We start from the raw sequence: 19,687 nt of genomic DNA, 5'->3' as shown, positions 1-19,687 counted from the left end.
ACTACGGCAACCGCCCCTACGACACTCACCTTTGTTTGGACACAGCACACAGTCGGGCTTGATGCCGAGGGAACACGTGCGGCACAACCAGGAGCCCGAGGGGATGGCTGTGATGCCGTAGCAGGCCTGGTGGACGCAGATGTTGCATGCGTCGCAGAACACCATCTCGTTGCCCTCCTCGCTGTCAGGCTGTGTGGGGGGTAGAGAATGGAGGTTTATTTATTTATTTATTTTTTTTACAGCAAAGGAGACAGCACAAGGGCACACAAAAAAAGGAAACAATAAAAAAAAAGCCTGCTACTCGCTGCTCCTGTGCTCTTGTTGTTGATGAATGGAGGAAGATGGAGGAAGCACGCAGAAGGAGGAGGAGGAGGAAATGAAGGAAGAGGGAGGTGGTACTCTGCCCTCCTCACTGTCAGACTGTGTGGGGTATGAGAGCGGAAAGTGTCTGATATGGGACAAACACACACACACACACACACACACACACACACACACACACACACACACACACACACACACACAGGCAGACAGAAGCCCATACTCTCAAACATTTCGGGGTTTACACACACACACACACACACACACACACACACACACGCAGGTACACGAACACTCACCGATCGGCAGACGTCACAGATCACATCTTCGTCGAACTCGATGGACAGCGACTCCTCGGTCTTGAGCAGCTTGTGAATGTTCTCCCAGCACGTCTCCTCCAGGTGCTCCACGATCATCTCGAAGATCAACGGGGGAACTGGGGCCGCTCCTGGGGGCGGGGCAAAGGCGGGGCATGAGTGGGGGTTATAAGAAAGGAGTTTGTTGACACCAGTTTTATTTCTTGTTGACTTCCATGGAGAGAAAATGGGAAGAAGAGGGATGAGGGGAGGGAAGGAGAATGTGAGGAGATGTAAAGAAAGAAGGGAGGAAGAGAAAAAAGGAAACAAAGAGGGGAAGGAAAGGAAAAGTAAATAAAGGAAGATGAAAAGAAGGGACGATGAGGAAAGAAGAGGGAACAAAGCAAGGGAAAAGGAGGAATAACACAAGGATGGAAGGAAAGGAATGAGACAGAAAGAAAGAAAGAAAAGAGGGAAGGAAGGAAGCAAAAAATAAACTGCAAGGGAAAAGAAAGAAAAGAAGTAAAAAATATATAAAAGGGACAGAAAGGAAGGAAGGAAAAGAAGAGGAAAGGCAGAGAAAAATAGTCAAGGAGAAAAGAAAGGACAGAAGGAAGAAAGAAAGAAAGGAAGGAAGGAAGGAAGGGAGAGGAGGGAGTAAGCTCTACAAATAAAAAGTCTCGCACACACACACACACACACACACACACACACACTCACTCACCCATTCTGGCGCGCTCCCCGTTGTAAGCCGTGAGCCACTTGTCGTCGAGGTCATCCATATCGTAGCGGCACATCTTCTCGGCCTTGGTGGGCAGGTTGCTGAGGATGTGCTGCTCGTTGCTGAAGAACTCGTCGTGGTTCACCCGGATCAGCTTGTCTTTTGTACTGCCGAGAGGGAGCGAGAGGGAGGGAGTCACTTACAAACCCTTACACCATTCCTCACTTTCACATCCCCCCTTCATCTTCTACTGCCTTTTTTTATCATCCCCTGCTCCTACACGTCATCTACACACCCTATCACACCCTTAACCAGGTAGCCCCTCGTCACCCCCAGCCCCAATACTCACAGCCTAAAGTTGGCCTCGCGGTCCCTGACTGGCTTGTGCACGGTGACGGTGACGCTGGACTCAGGGAGGGAGTCTGGGTTGACCGGGACCTGCACGCCGCGCTCCCACTCCTGCTTCCACGGGTCCCCGATGCCCCAGAAGTCGTCCGAGCTGAGGGGTTCATTGTCCGCCAGCTTCATGGCCGAGATGAGATCCTTGCGGAACAGCTGTGTGGGGTTAGGTTAGGTTAGGAGATGCAGTGGTGATGATGGCAGTGATAACAGGAGGATAGAAGTGAAACAGCTGAATGGGTGGTTAGGTTAGGTTAGGTTAGGAGATGCAGTGGTGATGATGGCGGTGACAACAGGAGGATAGAAGTGAAACAGCTGAATGGGTGGTTAGGTTAGGTGAGGTTAGGAGATGCAGTGGTGATGATGGCGGTGATAACAGGACAGAAGTGAAACAGCTGAATGGGGTGGTTAGGTTAGGTGAGGTTAGGAGATGCAGTGGTGATGATGGCAGTGATAACAGGAGGATAGAAGTGAAACAGCTGAATGGGGTGGTTAGGTTAGGTGAGGTTAGGAGATGCAGTGGTGATGATGGCGGTGATAACAGGAGGATAGAAGTGAAACAGCTGAATGGGGTGGTTAGGTTAGGTGAGTTACTGATTCAGACTGACAGACAGAGGCATATACATCCATATTTCAGTGACACAGACTCATCAATGGATACAGAGAAAGATAACACACACACTCACACACACACCTTAGCTAACAAACTGGATAAATGATAAACAAACTAAAACACACACACACACACACACACACAGATAGATAGATATTTATTGACCACAAATTACAATAAAATGAATCAATCTCTATTTTACAAAAGATACACACACAGAAACACACAGACTTCAACTGACAGACAAAAGACAGACTGATTAAATGATACACACACACACACACACACACACACACACACACACACACACACACACACACAAGACGCCCAAGCACTCACCTCAGCGGGGGCTTCCGAGGCCGAGCGGTTGTATGCCCTGAGGTCCCCCAGGTGTTTTGGAGTCCAGATTGACCGCTCCTCGTCATCTGAACCTGAGTTGTCCACCCGCCGCTTTCGTCTGGCGGCCGCGGCGGTGGTGGTGGCGGCAGCGGCGGCGGGGGCGGAGACCGGGGCCGCCGCCACGCCCCCGGTAGGACCCTCCGCCCCCCCACTGCTGCCGCTCTTGCTCAGCTGCCTCTTGACGCGTGTGGACATGTTGGTGGGTGTGTGCGTGTGCGAGTGTGTGTGTGCGTGTGTGTGTACGATGGTGCTTGGCTCGGATCAGCCTGTAGTGGTGACGTTAGTTATTATTATTATTATTTTTATTATTATTATTATTTATTATTAGTAGTAGTAGTAGTAGTTTTTCTTCCCTCCTTCTTCTTCTTCTTCTTCTCCTCCTCCTGTTTTTCCTTTTTTCTTTTCTCCTTCTTTCTCCTCTTCACCTTAGATTCATTATTTCCTCGAGGCCTCTATGGGGGAGTCTGGAACAACAGGAAAACAACAACATTAATAACGACAACAACAACAAGAGCAGAGAACATCACAATCATCAACATTTCCCCACACAACAACAACAAACAACAAAAATAACAACTCTTTTCATCACGGTAAGGTCATAACAAAAGATAGACACCGAGAACGCCCACACCTCTTTTGACCACTCTGAAATTGACCTCTCTTTTGGCCACTCTGAAATTGACCTCTCTTTTGGCCACTCTGATACTGACCTCTCTTTTGGCCAATCTGAAATTGACCTCTCTTTTGGCCACTCTGATATTGACCTCTCTTTTGGCCACTGTGAAATTGACCTCTTTTTTGACCACTGTGAAATTGACCTCTCTTTTGGCCACTGTGAAACTGACCTCTCTTTTGGCCACTGTGAAACTGACCTCTCTTTTGGCCACTGTGAAACTGACCTCTCTTTTGGCCACTGTGAAACTGACCTCTCTTTTGGCCACTGTGAAACTGACCTCTCTTTTGACCACTCTGAAAATGACCTCTCTTTTGGACACTGTGAAACTGACCTCTCTTTTGGCCACTCTGAAATTGACCTCTCTTTTGGCCACTGTGAAATTGACCTCTCTTTTGGCCACTGTGAAACTGACCTCTCTTTTGACCACTCATTTCTACCATCTGTATGGGAGCAGTGATTAGCAGACTTTTTTTCTACTTATTAATCTTTCCCCTCGACCTGCTTCCCTACCTGTAATAAACAAACAAACAAATAAACAAAAGACCAGACCGTGCAGCTAACTTTGGCAAGACACTATTTTATTCTGGTCACGGGAAGTCCGCCCCCGTAAAAGGCTCAGGTGCTATATTTGGAAGACATTATTCTGCCCACCAAAGGCTTCCCTGGTAATGGCGCTCCTGTTGCTGAGCTTGGGATGACGAGACAGGAGTTAGGGTCAGTGAACTCTCTTTGCCGAGGTGAGTTACTGATGACAAAGAAGATGCAGTACGTCTTTTATTACCCTTAGAGGCAAAATCAAGGGTTATATCCAAAGCCGAGATGGTTGGGGTCAGTGAACTTTCTTTGCCGAGGTGAGTTACTGGTGGTGAACTCTCTTTGCCGAGGTGAGTTACTGACGACAAACAAGTTGCAGAATGTCTTTTATTAGAGAAAATCAAAATGGTAACAAATAGGGAGAGAATAGGAATAAAGTAATGATAAAATAGGGATAAAAGGGAACAGGGATAAAATAGAAAAGGGATAAACTAGAATAGGGATAAAAGGGAACAGGGATAAAATAGAAAAGGTATAAACTAGAATAGGGATAAACTAGAATAGGGATAAACTAGGATAGGGATAAAAGGGAACAGGGATAAAATAGAAAAGGTATAAACTAGAATAGGGATAAAAGGGAACAGGAATAAACTAGAAAAGGGATAAACTAGGATAGGGATAAACTAGAATAGGGATAAACTAGAATAGGGATAAAAGGGAACAAGGATAAAATAGAAAAGGGATAAACTAGAATAGGGATAAAAGGGAACAAGGATAAAATAGAAAAGTGATAAACTAGGACAAGGATAAAATAAGGATACAATAGGGATAAAAGAGAACAGGGATAAAATAGAACATAAACTAGAATAGGGATAAAGTAACAACAAAATAGGGATAAAAGGGAAAAGGGATAAAATAGAATAGGTATAAACTAGAATAGGGATAAAATAAGGATAAAATAGGGATAAAATAGGGATAAAATAAAAACAAATAGAAGAAGAAGTTGCATTATATTGGTTTATGGTTGCAATACATGAATATGGATAAAATAAGGATAAAATAGGGATAAAATAGGAATACAAGAGAACAGGGATAAAACAGAACAGGGATAAAATGGTAACAAATAGAAAAGTTTGCATTAGTTAGTTTATGGTTGCAATACATGAATAGGGATAAAATAAGGATAGGGATAAAATAGGAATACCAGAGAACAGGGATAAAACAGAATAGGGATAAAATAGTAACAAATTGAAGAAGAAGAGTTTGCATTAGTTAGTTAGTTTATGGTTGCAATACATGAATAGGGATAAAATAAGGATAAAATAGGGATAAAATAGGAATACAAGAGAACAGGGATAAAACAGAATAGGGATAAAATGGTAACAAATATAAGAAGAGTTTGCATTAGTTAGTTAGTTTATGGCTGTAATACATGAATAGGGATAAAATAAGGATAGGGATAAAATAAGGATAGGGATAAAATAGGGATAAAATAGGGATAAAATAGGAATACAAGAGAACAGGGATAAAATGGTAACAAATAGAAGAGTTTGCATTAGTTAGTTTATGGTTGTAATACATGAATAGGGATAAAATAAGGATAGGGATAAAATAGGGATACAATAGGGATAAAATAGGAATACAAGAGAACAGGGATAAAATGGTAACAAATATAAGAAGAGTTTGCATTAGTTAGTTTATGGTTGCAATACATGAATAGGGATAAAATAAGGATAGGGATAAAATAAGGATAAAATAGGGATAAAACAGAATAGGGATAAAATGGTAACAAATATAAGAAGAGTTTGCATTAGTTAGTTTATGGTTGCAATACATGAATAGGGATAAAATGGTAACAAATATAAGAAGAGTTTGCATTAGTTAGTTTATGGTTGCAATACATGAATAGGGATAAAATAAGGATAGGGATAAAATAAGGATAAAATAGGGATAAAATAGTAACATATAGAAGAAGAAAAGTTTGCATTAGTTTACTCATAGGAGCGTCGAGTACCAGGCTTTTTTTTTTTTTTTACTTTTTATTGCCCTCCTCTGATGTAATAAATAAATAAATAAATAAATAAATAAGTTAACAGTTAATACAAGAATCGGAACACCAGGGCAAACATACCATTACAGACATCACCCATTTCCCCCATTACCCACCTGAACAGTATGTGATTCTACTTGGCCCTTCCCTTATCTTAGTCCCGGCAAAATCCTCACTAAGCCTACATGTGAATTACCCAACCCTAATCTTTTCCTCCACCGAGCCGGCCTACACTCCTACGCTAAGCACCAGAGATTATAGATTACGGGAGTTTGGACGTGTTGATCACTGACCCCACACTGTTACCAAAGCGAGGGGTGCGAGAGTGAAAAATCATGCTGATAAAAGTGGTTTGCTGTGGTCATATGGACAGAAGGGAAGGACAGGGAGGGAAGGAGGAAAGTTTCTGAAAGTTTTCAATCGATCTGACATCTGTGGTCGGAGAGTGACAGAAGGGAAGGGGAAATAGGAGAGAGAAAAGAAGTTTTTCATTAGTCGGCGTAGCATCTGTGGTCATATGCCGGAGAGAGACAGAAGGGGAAGGAATTATAGGAGAAGAAAGTTGGAAAGTTTCGTTTAGTCGGCGCAACATCTGTGGTCATATGCCGGAGAGAGACAGAAGGGGAAGGAATTATAGGAGAAGAAAGTTGGAAAGTTTCGTTTAGTCGGCGCAACATCTGTGGTCATATGCTGGAGAGAGACAGAAGGGGAAGGAATCATAGGAGAAGGGACACAACCCCCGATCAATACCTGCATCACTCTTGCCTCCTCCTCACCTCTTCCTCCCTCCAATATCTCTTCTCTCATCATTGCTTTCCCTTCTGTACCAATGACAACTTCCATTCTTGCATTTCATCTCTTATTCATTACCTTTTTTTTCTTGTTCTTGGGCTGAGGTGCTTCTCTTTCTTATCTTTTGCAACCAACTCCTGTAACCTGGTAGCTGCGGGGATCATGTTTCTTAAAGGCCCTTCCCTCTAAGCGAGAAAAATGAGAAAAAATCATCACTCACGCAAACCATTCCATAATATATATCAACGCATTTGTGATCAGTTTATGCATCATCTATTTTTGGGGGGTTTATATCATGGCAAAAATCTCGCCCGTCGCTGGTACACGGTAAAGCCACAAATTTGGCCCGTCGCTGCTACACGGTTAATATTTCCTTTCTCGTCTTTCCATCCCATTCTTTACCACTGACAACGATTCTTGCATTCTATCTTCTATTTTCTGCCGTTCTCTTCCTCTTCTTTTTACGCAACTTCAGCTAACAATACTCATGCATCCTTCCCTCATCTCTCTCTCTCTCTCTCTCTCTCTCATCACCTGAGCTAATTCTATCTACCTGCCGTTCTTTTCACCATCCTCGTCCCATTGTCGTCACTCCGCAGACAAGTCCCATTCATACTCTTTTCAATGTCGTTTCTTGCATCATCTTTTATCATCGTTCTGCTTCTCTAACGCATCTTTTTCTCCGTCGTATAAGTAACATTTTTTTCCATCCCATTGTCGTCACTCCGCAGACAAGTTCCATTCATACTCTCTTCAATGTCGCCTCTTGCATCATCTTTTATCATCGTTCTGCTTCTCTAACGCATTTCCTTTTTCTCCGTCGTATAAGTAACATTTTTATTTTTTTTTATTCCGAGTCTTTTGAGTTCGATCCTTTTAATTTAAGTTATTTTTATGAATGATGCTTTTTTTCAATATCTTTCATTTTTATTTTTTTCCTTCATTTTTTATCACGTTTTTCCTTGTTCAAATTAGTAACATATTTCCGATTTTTTTTTCTCCCTCTTGCATCTAATCATTTTTATTGGCGATATGGTAACACTGTTTTTCAGCCATTTATTAAACTATATTGGTGCTTTCTTCAGTATCTTCTATTTTCATTCTGGTTCTCTAAATTTTTCCTCACTCAAATAAGTAACATTCTTCTGATTCTTAGGTCAATATTATAAGACACATTTGCTTCTCATATCAGCTATTTCTAAAGGTCAAAGATGTGTCTCTCGGGTTCAAATAAGTGTTTCTTCAGGTTCATGGTACAGAGGAAGGGTCAAACTACCACCAGAGTCATAAAACTACACCTGGAAATGCCCACAACTCCTTCGAAATCCTTGTCAAATATGTGTTTCTTTAGGTTCATGGTACAGAAGAAGGGTCAAACTACCATCAAGGTCATAAAACTACTCCTGGAAATGCCCACAACTCCTACGAGAGCCTTGTCAAATGTGTGTTTCTTGAGTTCATTGTACAGAAGAAAGGTCAGACTACCACCAGGGGCATAAAACTACTCCTGGAAATGCCCACAATGCCTACGAAAGCCTCGCCAAATGTGTTTCTTGGGTTCATTGTACAGAAGAAGGGTCAGACTACTACCAGGCTCATAAACTACTCCTGGAAATGCCCACAGCCTTGTCAAATATGTGTACTTGGGCGAGGCAGTGTTTATGACCCACCAGTGAGTTGGAAAGTTTCGTTTAGTCGGCGCAACATCTGTGGTCATATTCCGGAGAGAGACAGAAGGGGAAGGAACCCCAGGAGACGGGACACAACCCCCAATTAATACCTGATACCCATTCACTGCTGGGTGGACAGGGGCGTAGGGTATCGGAAAAGCCACCCAAATTTTTCCACTCCGCCCGGGAATCGAACCCGGGCTCTCTTGGTTGTGAGCCGAGTGTGCTAACCACTGCACCACAAAGCCCCCCTACTTGGGTCACGAAATGTCTTCTAATTTAACCTTTGCACTTTACTCGTGAATCGTAGCATTCCTCTAAAGAGCAGAGCGGGGGTGTACCAAGCGTGTATTATATCAGTGATGTTGTATGGAGTAGAAACTTGGGCTCTAACTAGAAAATTCATGATGGTAATGAGAGCACGTGATCGCAGAATGCCGAGGTATATGGCGGGGATCAGGCGGCAAACATAAGAGGCGAATAGTGAGAGCAGAAAGACCTAAAAAAATAATAATAATAATAATAAATAAATAACCAAATGCATCTGACAATCAAGCACCTAATGTATGTTTCTGCCTCGGAACCTCGCCAAAAGAAAGATAAAGGAGGGAGGGAGGCAAAATGATAAGCCCAGTGGAGGTAAGCAGAAGGCGGAGATCGAGATAAGCCGAGGAAGTGATTGAATGCGAGTCAAGGACGAGAGATAGCAAAGAGAGATCGTGTCAATGAGTACACAAAAAAGATGGCAAATAAAAAAAGGAATGTAGAAGATAACAAACTGAGGAGTGAAAGAGATAGATGAGGGAGAGTTTGATGATGCTGAGTAGGCAAAAAAAGAATGCTGATAAATGTGATTAGAGGGAGATAAGGACAAAAAATAACTAATGAGAATGGAAAGGAGAAATTGAAAAAAAGAGTAATTGAGAGAGAGAGAGAGAGAGAGATATTAATGACAATGAATAGACAAAAATGAATGCTGATAAATGTGAGAAGAGGGAGATAAGGAGAAAGAGAAGAGTGATGGAGATAGCAAAGGGAGAGATAGAGAGATCGAGAGTTTAAACATCAATGAGTACAAAAATTAAATACCCGAGGAAGACCATAGATAACAAGAGGTAGAAATCATGCAAAAATAAACGTTCCAAGAAAGATAAAGCAATAAAAAGCTGACCATAGAGTTAAGGAAAAAATAAGGATGTTAAATGAAGAAGAACAAGTAGAAAAAATTACCATAGAGTAGCATTGGATTCCTGTTAGATCCTATGATGGAAAAGAAAGGATGGGAAGACAGGAAGACAGGAAGGAAAGAAGACACAGAAGGACGAGGAAAGAGGAAGAAAGGAAATGAAGACAGAGAGATAGGAATGGAAGAAGAAAAAGAACGGAAAGAAATGAACAGAGAAATTAATAAGGATAAAAGAGAAGACAGGAAGGAGATAAATAAACAGAGATATAGAGAAGAATGCAAGAGGAAACAGGAAGAAAATAAATGAACACAGAGATATAGGAATAGAAGAGGAGGAAAAAGGAATAAAAGAAATGAACAGAGATAAATGAGGATAAAAGATAGGACAGGAAGGAGATAAATAAACAGAGATATAGATAAGAATGCAAGAGGAAAGAGGAAGAAAATAAATGAACAGAGAGATAGGAACAGAAGAGGAGGAAAAAGGAATAAAAGAAATGAACAGAGATAAATGAGGATAAAAGAGAGGACAGGAAGGAGAGAAATAAACAGAGATATAGATAAGAATGCAAGAGAAAACAGGAAGAAAATAAATGAACACAGAGAGATAGGAACAGAAGAGGAGGAAAAGGGAATAAAAGAAATGAACAGAGATAAATGAGGATAAAAGAGAGGACAGGAAGGAGATAAATAAACAGAGAGATAGATAAGAATGCAAGAGGAAACAGGAAGAAAATAAATGAACACAGAGAGATAGGAACAGAAGAGGAGGAAAAAGGAATAAAATAAATGAACAGAGACAAATGAGGATAAAAGAGAGGACAGGAAGGAGATAAATAAACAGAGAGATAGATAAGAATGCAAGAGAAAACAGGAAGAAAATTAATTAACACCCAGACAGAGATAAGAGAAGAAGAAACACAAAGGAAAGAAATGAAAAACAAAACAAAACATAGATAAGAATGCACGGGAGAACAGGAAGTGAAGACATGAACACACAGATAGAGGTGACAGAGGAAGAACAAAACAGGAAGGAAAGAAATGAAAATGAGATAACAGAGGAAGGGCTTGGCTGTAGAGCTTGGGTGTGGTCTTGAGAGGCTGTGAGGGCGAACATGTACAGCAGGAAGGGAGAACGCAAGGAACAAGAACCAAGCATGTAAAAGAAGCTGGACAGAGGTGAATACAAGAAGCAAGGAGCGTATGTTAGATGTAGTGTTGGCTGTAGAGAGCTTGGGTGTGGTCTTCAGGGGCTGTGAGGGCGAACATGTACAGCAGGAAGGGAGAACACAAGGAACAAGAACCAAGCATGTAAAAGAAGCTGGACAGAGGTGAATACAAGAAGCAAGGAGTGTATGTTAGATGTAGTGTTGGCTGTGGAGAGCTTGGGTGTGGTCTTGAGAGGCTGAGAGGGCGAACATGTACAGCAGGAAGGGGGAACGATAAAGTCAAGGCCAGATGGGGACGAGAGATAGCAAAGGGGGATCATAAGTGACAAGATAGCAAAGGGGGATCGTAAGTGACAAGATAGCAAAGGGGGATCATAAGTTACAAGATAGCAAAGGGAGATCATAAGTTACAAGATAGCAAAGGGAGATCGTAAATGACAAGATAGCAAAGGGAGATCATAAGTTACAAGATAGCAAAGGGGGATCGTAAATGACAAGATAGCAAAGGGGGATCATAAGTTACAAGATAGCAAAGGGAGATCATAAGTTACAAGATAGCAAAGGGGGATCACAAGTTACAAGATAGCACAGGGAGATCACAAGTTACAAGATAGCACAGGGAGATCATAAGTTACAAGATAGCAAAGGGAGGTCACAAGTTACAAGATAGCAAAGGGTGTATACAGAAGACAAAAATTAATAGATAAACAGCCTTGTAGATGTGAGGTCCTGATATATGACTGGCAATGTGAGGTGCTTCCAAATGACATGAGAAGTGAGATGACGACATGTAGCTACGGAGAATGCCAGGACCGAGGAGCAGGCGTGTATGCAGAGGATAAAAACAGATATATCAAAACAGCCGTGTAGATGTGAGGTCCTGATATCTGACTGTCAACATGAGGTGCTTCAGACGACATGAGAAGTGAGAGATGACATGTAGCTACGGAGAACTATGGTGTCAAAACAATGGTAGATGTAGGTTTATATATCTATTTGACTGTATAGTGTTAAGAGAATGTAGCTATTAACACTTAGATGACAGCAGTATTTCAAGAGTAGCTCCCCCAAAAATGAATGGTCTATGTATCGTCACTGCCGACCTTAGGACCGTGGCATAAAATTTTCCTACCTTCTAAATTCCTTACATTCCCTTCCTGTACGTCCCTTGAAATTCCCTCCCCTTCCCTTCCCATATAGTTACGCCGCATAATGGATGTTTTAACTATCGTCTATATATGGGTTCTACCGCAATCTGGAAGTGTTGTTATATTTCTGCCATACAAAACAGACTGACCGAATTTTGGACTGTTTATATAGAGTTCCACCGACGACTAGGAGTTAACCCGTCCGCTGTGATTGGTACGGATTTGGCTTTCACTGGTAGCCTGGTAACATACACTACCAGGTCTTTCTCTGCCTCTGTGGTGGATAGTGGAGTTTCCCATGTGGTATTGGTATGCTGGATATCCCCTCCCAAGGTCCAGGACTTTACATATTTCTTCATTGAATTGTAGCAGCCACTTTTTGTTCCATCCCTGTAGCTTATTGGTGATGTCTTCTGGTAGGAAATCCACAGTCAAGGGATTAATAGGCTAACTAGAGCAATGATAGATACGGCAAAAATTTCATGAAGGTATTAACTGGTATAAATTTTAATATATTTGACTGTATATTGTGTGGGGAGGATGTAGTTATCAATAAGCATACCAGAGCAATGATAGATACTGCAAATATTTCATGAAGGTATTAACTGGTGTAGATTTTAATATATTTGACTGGCGAGAAATAGCCAGTCTATTAGTGAACGCAACATAGGATTGAGGAGCAGAGGAAGGGTTTATGAGGCTGTGTGAGAAGAGTTCTTTTGTATGGAGCAGAAACATGGGCACTGACGAACAGACTGATGGATGTTCTGTGCAGTTGTGATCGCGGGATGCTGACACGAGTGAGGTGGCAGGATGGAAGGTCAGGCAGTGAAGTGGCAGAGATGTGTGGGGTTGAGGACCTTTCTGTTAAATTGAGATGGTTTGGACATGTGAAAAGAGCAGAGGGGGGCGTGTTAACCCATCCGCTATGATTGGCACAAATTTTTCCTTCCCTGGTAGCCTGGTAACATACAGTCCCAGGTCTTTCTCTGCCCCTGTGGTGGATAGTGGAGTGTTTCCCATGTGGTACTGGTATGCTGGATTTCCCCTCCCAAGGTGCAGGACTTTACATATCTCTTCATTGAATTGTAGCAGCCACTTTTTGTTCCATTCCTGTAGCTTGGTGATGTCTGACTGTAGGAAATCCGCGTCAAGGGGTTAAATGAGGTGGAGGAGTTGAGAGTTGAGGGGCGACAACCAGTGGGAAGGCCTAAGAAAGTGGAGCTGATGTGTGATGGAGGATATGAATGTATTGGGAATAGAGGAATATATGGCACAAGATCGACAGATGTGGAGGAGAGTCATCGCCTGTCCAACCCCGCCTTGAATGGGAAAATATGGATGCTAAACGACAATGATGATGATGTATACTGAGTGGGGAGGATGTAGTTATCAATAAGCTAACCAGAGCAATGATAGATACTGCAAATATTTCAGGAAGGTATTAACTGGTGTAGATTTTAATATATTTGACTGTATATTGTGTGGGGAGGATGTAGTTATCAATAAGCTAATTAAAGCAATGATAGATACTGCAAATATTTCAGGAAGGTATTAACTGGTGTAGATTTTAATATATTTGACTGTATATTGTGTGGGGAGAATGCAGTTATCAATAAGCTAATTAAAGCAATGATAGATACTGCAAATATTTCAGGAAGGTATTAACTGGTGTAGATTTTAATATATTTGACTGTATATTATGGGGAGAGGATATAGTTATCAATAAGCTAACTACAGAAATGATAGATACTGCAAATGTTTCTGAAAAGTATTAACTGGCGTAGATTTTAATATATTTGACTATATTGTGTGGGGAGAATGCAGTTATCAATAAGCTAATTAGACCAATGATAAATGTTGCAAACTACCACCAGGGTCATAAAACTACCCAAGGAAATGACCCAAACTCTTAAGAAAGCCTTTTTAGATTGTGAACTTGGGCGCCCAAAACTTTAAAAATCAATAAGGGTATCAATCAGATTTTAATGTGTTTTATTTTTAGGTTCATGGTATGGAGGAAGGGCCAAACTACCACCAGGGTCACAAAACTACCCAAGGAAATGACCCAAACTCTTAAGAAAGCCTTTTTTAGAAATGTGAACTTGGGCGCCGGAAACTTTAAAAATCAATAAGGGTATCAATCAGATTTTAATGTGTTTTATTTTTAGGTTCATGGTATGGAGGAAGGGCCAAACTACCACCAGGGTCATAAAACTACCCAAGGAAATGACCCAAACTCTAACGAAAGCCTTGTTAGATGTGAGCTTGGGCGGCGAAATGTTTAAAAATATGTCCCTACAAGACTATAAATGAGATAAGATATTGAAAACACGAGCTAGGGCGATGGAGTAGACCTTATATTTAACCCAGTAGCGGCGACGGTCCAAATTTGTGGCTTTACCGTGTACCAGCGACAGGCCAAATTTGTGCCATGATATAAACCCCAAAAAATAATGATGCATAAACTGATCACAAATGCTTTGATATATATTATGAAATGGTTTGTGTGTGTGATGATTTTTTCTCATTTTTCTTGCTTAGAGGAACCATTAAGAAACATGATCCCCGCTGCAAAGAAATTCGAGGAAAATGGAGTCATGAAATTTTGCTACGGTCGCAACACTTTTAAAATCACGACCAGTATTCTAAAAAGAGGCTATGAACAGGATAAGACAATATGGTAGACCCCTTAATTTATGACATACAGTTACATACCAAAGTGATTAGAGGAAATGGAGGTGTTATTTTAACCCGGTAGCAGCAGGGATCATGTTTCTTAATGGTCCCTCTAAGCGAGAAAAATGAGAAAAATTCATCTCTCACACAAACCATTTCATAATATATATCAGAGCATTTGTGATCAGTTTATGTGTCATCTATTTTTGGGGTTTTATATCATGGCACAAATTTGGCCCGTCGCAGCTACACGGTAAAGTCACAAATTTGGCCCGTCGCTGCTACACGGTAAAGTCACAAATTTGGCCCGTCGCTGCTACACGGTAAAGCCACAAATTTGGCCCGTCGCTGCTACACGGTAAAGCCACAAATTTGGCCCGTTGCTGCTACACGGTAAAGCCACAAATTTGGCCCGTTGCTGCTACCGGGTTAAGGAGAATTATCGATTTGGGAATGGTGGAACTCTTACTGGTATGTGTATGTGTGTGCATGAAAGAGTTAGTTCAGGGGCACGTTATCAAGAAATCCACATTATTAGGAAATCCATGTTATCAGAAAATCCACGTTATTAGGAAATCCACGTTATCAGAAAATCCACGTTATCAGAAAATCCACGTTATCAGAAAACCCACGTTATTAGGAAATCCACGTTATTAGAAAATCCACGTTATTAGGAAATCCACGTTATTAGGAAATCCACGTTATTAGGAAATCCTTCAAGAGAAATGTGCTGAATAGAGTCTGCAGTATCAAGGTTCTAGATATGACAGACAGGATGTGGAATGGACGTTATCTGGTCTGTGTCGATGTGTGATTTTTGTGTGAGGAAAGACATTAATTAAAAAAAAATGAGTTTAATAAGTAAATGGACATTATTTTTAAACATTTTGGCACCAATGCTTGTGTATTTGACAAGGCTTTCATAGGAGTTCTAGGTTTGACAAGGCTTTTGTTGGATTCTGGGTTTGACAAGGCTTTCATAGGATATTTGAATTTGACAAGGTTTTCATAGGATTCTGGGTTTGACAAGGCTTTCATAGGATTCTGGGTTTGATAAGGCTTTCGTTAGATTCTGGGTTTGACAAGGTTTTCATAGGATTCTAGGTTTGACAAGGCTTTCGTTGGATTCTGGGTTTGATAAGGCTTTCATAGGATTCTGGGTTTGATAAGGCTTTCATAGGATTCTGGGTTTGATAAGGCTTTCATAGGATTCTGGGTTTGACAAGGCTTTCATAGGATTCTGGGTTTGACAAGGCTTTCATAGGATTCTGGGTTTGATAAGGCTTTCGTTAGATTCTGGGTTTGACAAGGTTTTCATAGGATTCTGGGTTTGACAAGGCTTTCGTTGGATTCTGGGTTGGACAAGGCTTTCATAGGATTCTGGGTTTGACAAGGCTTTCATAGGATTCTGGGTTTGACAAGGCTTTCATAGGATTCTGGGTTTGACAAGCCTTTCATAGGATTCTGGGTTTGACAAGGCTTTCATAGGAGTTCTAGGTTTGACAAGGCTTTCGTTGGATTCTGGGTTTGACAAGGCTTTCGTTGGATTCTGGATTTGACAAGGCTTTCATTGGATTCTGGGTTGGACAAGGCTTTCATAGGATTTGCAGGTGTTTCCATGGGTACTTTTATGACCCTGGAGGTAATCTGACAAAGCTTCCATAACATTAACCTTCAAAAACTACTCATCAGAACCCGATTAACCCGATAGCAGCAGGGATCATGTTTCTTTAAGGTCCCTCTAAGCAAGAAAAATGAGAAAAAATCACCATTCACACAAACCATTTCATAATATATATCAACGCATTTGTGATCAGTTTATGCATCATCTGTTTTGGGGGGTTTATATCATGGCACAAATTTGGCCCGTCGCTGCTACATGGTAAAGCCACAAATTTGGTCTGTCGCTGCTACCAGGTTAATCTCATTCTCGTCCTTTTAAAATACTAGATGTGGGAGTCGCAAGCATCTAATAAGACTAACCAAAGTACTATTCAATAAGGCAAGGCAAAGTAGTGTTCAATTAAGAAGAATAAATAGAGAAGAGTATTAATTGAAGTATATATGGCATTTGAACCTGCTAAAACTTATGACAAAAAGAGTATATGATGCTGAACTGGATAGTAATGATCTTGAATTTATGATGATTACTGTTATGCTCTGAATCCTTTCAAATCATACGGCTTTGGAACGCGTTAAAACTGATGCTGAATAGAATAGTAATGCTTTTGATTTTGATGATTACGCTGAAATTCCTGTTAAATCATACAGCTTTGGAATGTGCGAAAACTAATGGTCGAAAGAGTAATGACGTTGAATAGATGTAATTATGTCAAAAAGAATGGCAATGCTTTTGATTATTACTGTTACCCATCTCTCTCTCTCTCTCTCTCTCTCTCTCTCTCACACACACACACAAAGAAGAAAAAGCCTCAATGTCAAAAGGAAAATCAAGGAATCTGATCCCCTCACACGAAAAGTTAAAAAAGCCTACAGTTAAAAAAATAAAGTGTAATGATGCTTTTGATTTTGATGATTATGCTTCAAATCTTTTTAAATTTTACAGCTTTGGAATGTGCGAAAACTAATGGTTGAAAGAGTAATGACGTTAAATGGATGTAATTATGTCAAAAAGAATGGCAATGCTTTTGATTATTACTGTTACCTCACACACACACACACACACACACACACACACATACAGAAAGAAGAAGAAAAAGCCTTAACGTCAAAAGCAAAATCAAGGAATCTGATCCCCTCCCACGAAAAGTTAAAAAAGCCTAGTTAAAAAAATAAAGTCAACAACCCCCCCCACCCCACCACACACACACACAAAAACTTGAAAAAGCCTTAAGTTATATAGAAAAGGTTAAGATATCAACTCCCCTTACAGAACTACAGACAGATGGAACAGACTCAATCCAAAGGTGGTTCACGGCGAGGAACATTCACGAGTTTAATTAAAGATTGTGTATTAGTAGGGATAAACACGGATAAGGAGAAAGGATAAGAAAAGAATGACTCAAATACTATTAACTTGATCTAGGTAAATACAAATCCTCACACACACACACATACATACATACACACAAAGTTCACTGACCTATATTCATCCATTGACCTTCCCCTAGTGACCTGACCCAATTTTAAGACATCAATTAAAAAACCCATTGCAGTGACCTTACAGACAAACGGGTCAAACAGGGCATGGGTAGAGGACTAGTGCAAGGCTTGTCACGCTTGGGGTTTGAAAATTGCATGTGTTTGAGGTCATCAGAAGTGTGACATTTGACAAGCATGTGTTAAGTTTGTGTCACTGAAACACTTGAGGGAAAATGGTATTATGTTTGTGTTTTTTGATACACACACACACACACACACACATACACACACACATACAAACTTTGACATGTCAGACACACATACACATACTAACAAACAAACAAAAAGTAATGAGAGAGAGAGAGAGTGAGAGTGAGTGGGACAGCATATCTCTCCCTCCCTAACCACACACACACACACACACACACACACACACACACACACACACACACACACACACACACACACACACACACACACACACACAAGCTTTGATATGTCAGACACACACACACACACACACACACACACACACACACACACACACACACATACTAACAAACAAACAGTAATGAGAGGGTATGGAAGAGAGAAAGAGAGAGAGAGTGAGTGAGTGGGAGGGACAGCACCTCTCTCCCTCCCTCCCTAACCTAACAAACACACACATGCACACACACACGTACGGACACGCACACACACACCCACGCTCCCAGCCACACACACACCCGCACACACCCTCCCCCCGTGCACACAACCCCCCCAGACGCCCCCCGGCCCCCCTTGAGCCCTCCCCGGGGGGCTAAAACACTTAAAATCATCTCTAGTTATGAAAATCAATGTCGAAAAAGGTAAACAGTGGGACGACCAGGACATAACCACCTCACTTATCCCCCCTTCCACCCCTCCCACGACCCCTCCACCCCCTCCACATGGGTTCTCGAGTCCCCCCGTTCGAGCCCCGGTGGAGAAAACCCGCCCAGCCCCCGTGGCAGGAGAGAAATACCCAAAAATTCCAGTGTGATGCCGTGCGCCTAAGAGTTCCTAGATGGCAGCACTGCGCAGTAATCCACAAGTTTTTAGCACCCCTCGCCTTATTTAACGCCTTTCCTGCCCCTTTCCGAGCCTTATCTATACTTTAAACCATCCCGCACCCGCCGGCTATCCTTCCCCCAGGCTACCGCACCCGGAACACCCGAAAATAACCCTAAATTAATTGTAAATACACGCCGAGAGGAACCCACTAGCGGGACACCCCCCTACCTCAACCTCGATTTTCCAGCCCTTCCTCCCTTATTTAAACCCTTTTCCGGCCTTACTAGCGGGTTATCTCGTCTCCAAACCATCCCGCACCCGCCGGCTACCCTTCCCCCAGGCCACGGCACCCGGAACACCCGAAAATAAGGGTAAAATAATAGTAAATAGACGCCGAGATGGACTCCTTGGCAGGACAGCCCGAGTATTTACCCCGTATTTCAAGCTCGATTTTCTTGGTTTTCTCTCACCTTTTTCCTCTCCGGGCCACGTCCTCGCCGCGCACCGCATCTCCCGCCCTCTAGCACACCCCTCGGAGGGCCTCGCGGCGTCCCTGGAGCGCGGAGGGGCCACAAATAAGAGGACATGTACGGGTTGGCGCCATTGCTGGGGAAAAATAAACGTCTCCGAGTCACGTGACCCAGGCGAGAAACGGCGAGAAGTGGCGAGACTCGGCGAGACCCCCCCGTGCCCCCCCCTCGCGGCCCCCCTCGCCATTTTCTGGGCCTTTTATTAGCGCCCTTTTTTATTTGACCTTTATTTTAACCTTTTTTTGGTCTTTTCAGCGTTTAGTAGAACATGGTGAGACTCGATCCGCAACCCCCCCCCCCCCCCTCGCGGCCCCCCTCGCCATTTTCTGGGCCTTTTATTAGCGCCCTTTTTTATTTGACCTTTATTTTG

The 19,687-nt window shown here is 42.1% G+C and overlaps 1 protein-coding gene across 2 annotated transcripts in view; it reads right to left on the bottom strand.

The window, feature by feature from the left end:
* Positions 1-19,427, bottom strand: part of LOC127000913 (PHD finger protein rhinoceros-like) — a 34,867-nt gene extending 15,440 nt beyond the window's left edge. The window contains exons 1-7 of one of the 2 annotated variants that reach the window (XM_050865032.1): positions 19,258-19,427; positions 6,880-6,986; positions 2,690-3,213; positions 1,688-1,893; positions 1,342-1,505; positions 621-769; positions 30-189 (exon numbers count right to left, since the gene is read on the bottom strand). In XM_050865032.1, coding sequence (XP_050720989.1) covers positions 30-189; positions 621-769; positions 1,342-1,505; positions 1,688-1,893; positions 2,690-2,944 — 934 coding nt within the window. In that variant the 5' untranslated portion in view covers positions 2,945-3,213; positions 6,880-6,986; positions 19,258-19,427. The remainder of the gene's footprint in view (positions 1-29; positions 190-620; positions 770-1,341; positions 1,506-1,687; positions 1,894-2,689; positions 3,214-6,879; positions 6,987-19,257) is intronic. The other variant, XM_050865031.1, reaches the window with a different exon arrangement.
* Between the last annotated feature and the right edge of the window lie 260 nt (positions 19,428-19,687).

Source organism: Eriocheir sinensis, chromosome 19 (genome assembly GCF_024679095.1).
Source record: "Eriocheir sinensis breed Jianghai 21 chromosome 19, ASM2467909v1, whole genome shotgun sequence".
Classification (NCBI taxonomy): Eukaryota; Metazoa; Arthropoda; class Malacostraca; order Decapoda; family Varunidae; genus Eriocheir; species Eriocheir sinensis.
The sequence above is the reverse complement of the archived record's forward strand: the minus strand, read 5'-3'. Positions and strand labels throughout refer to the sequence as shown.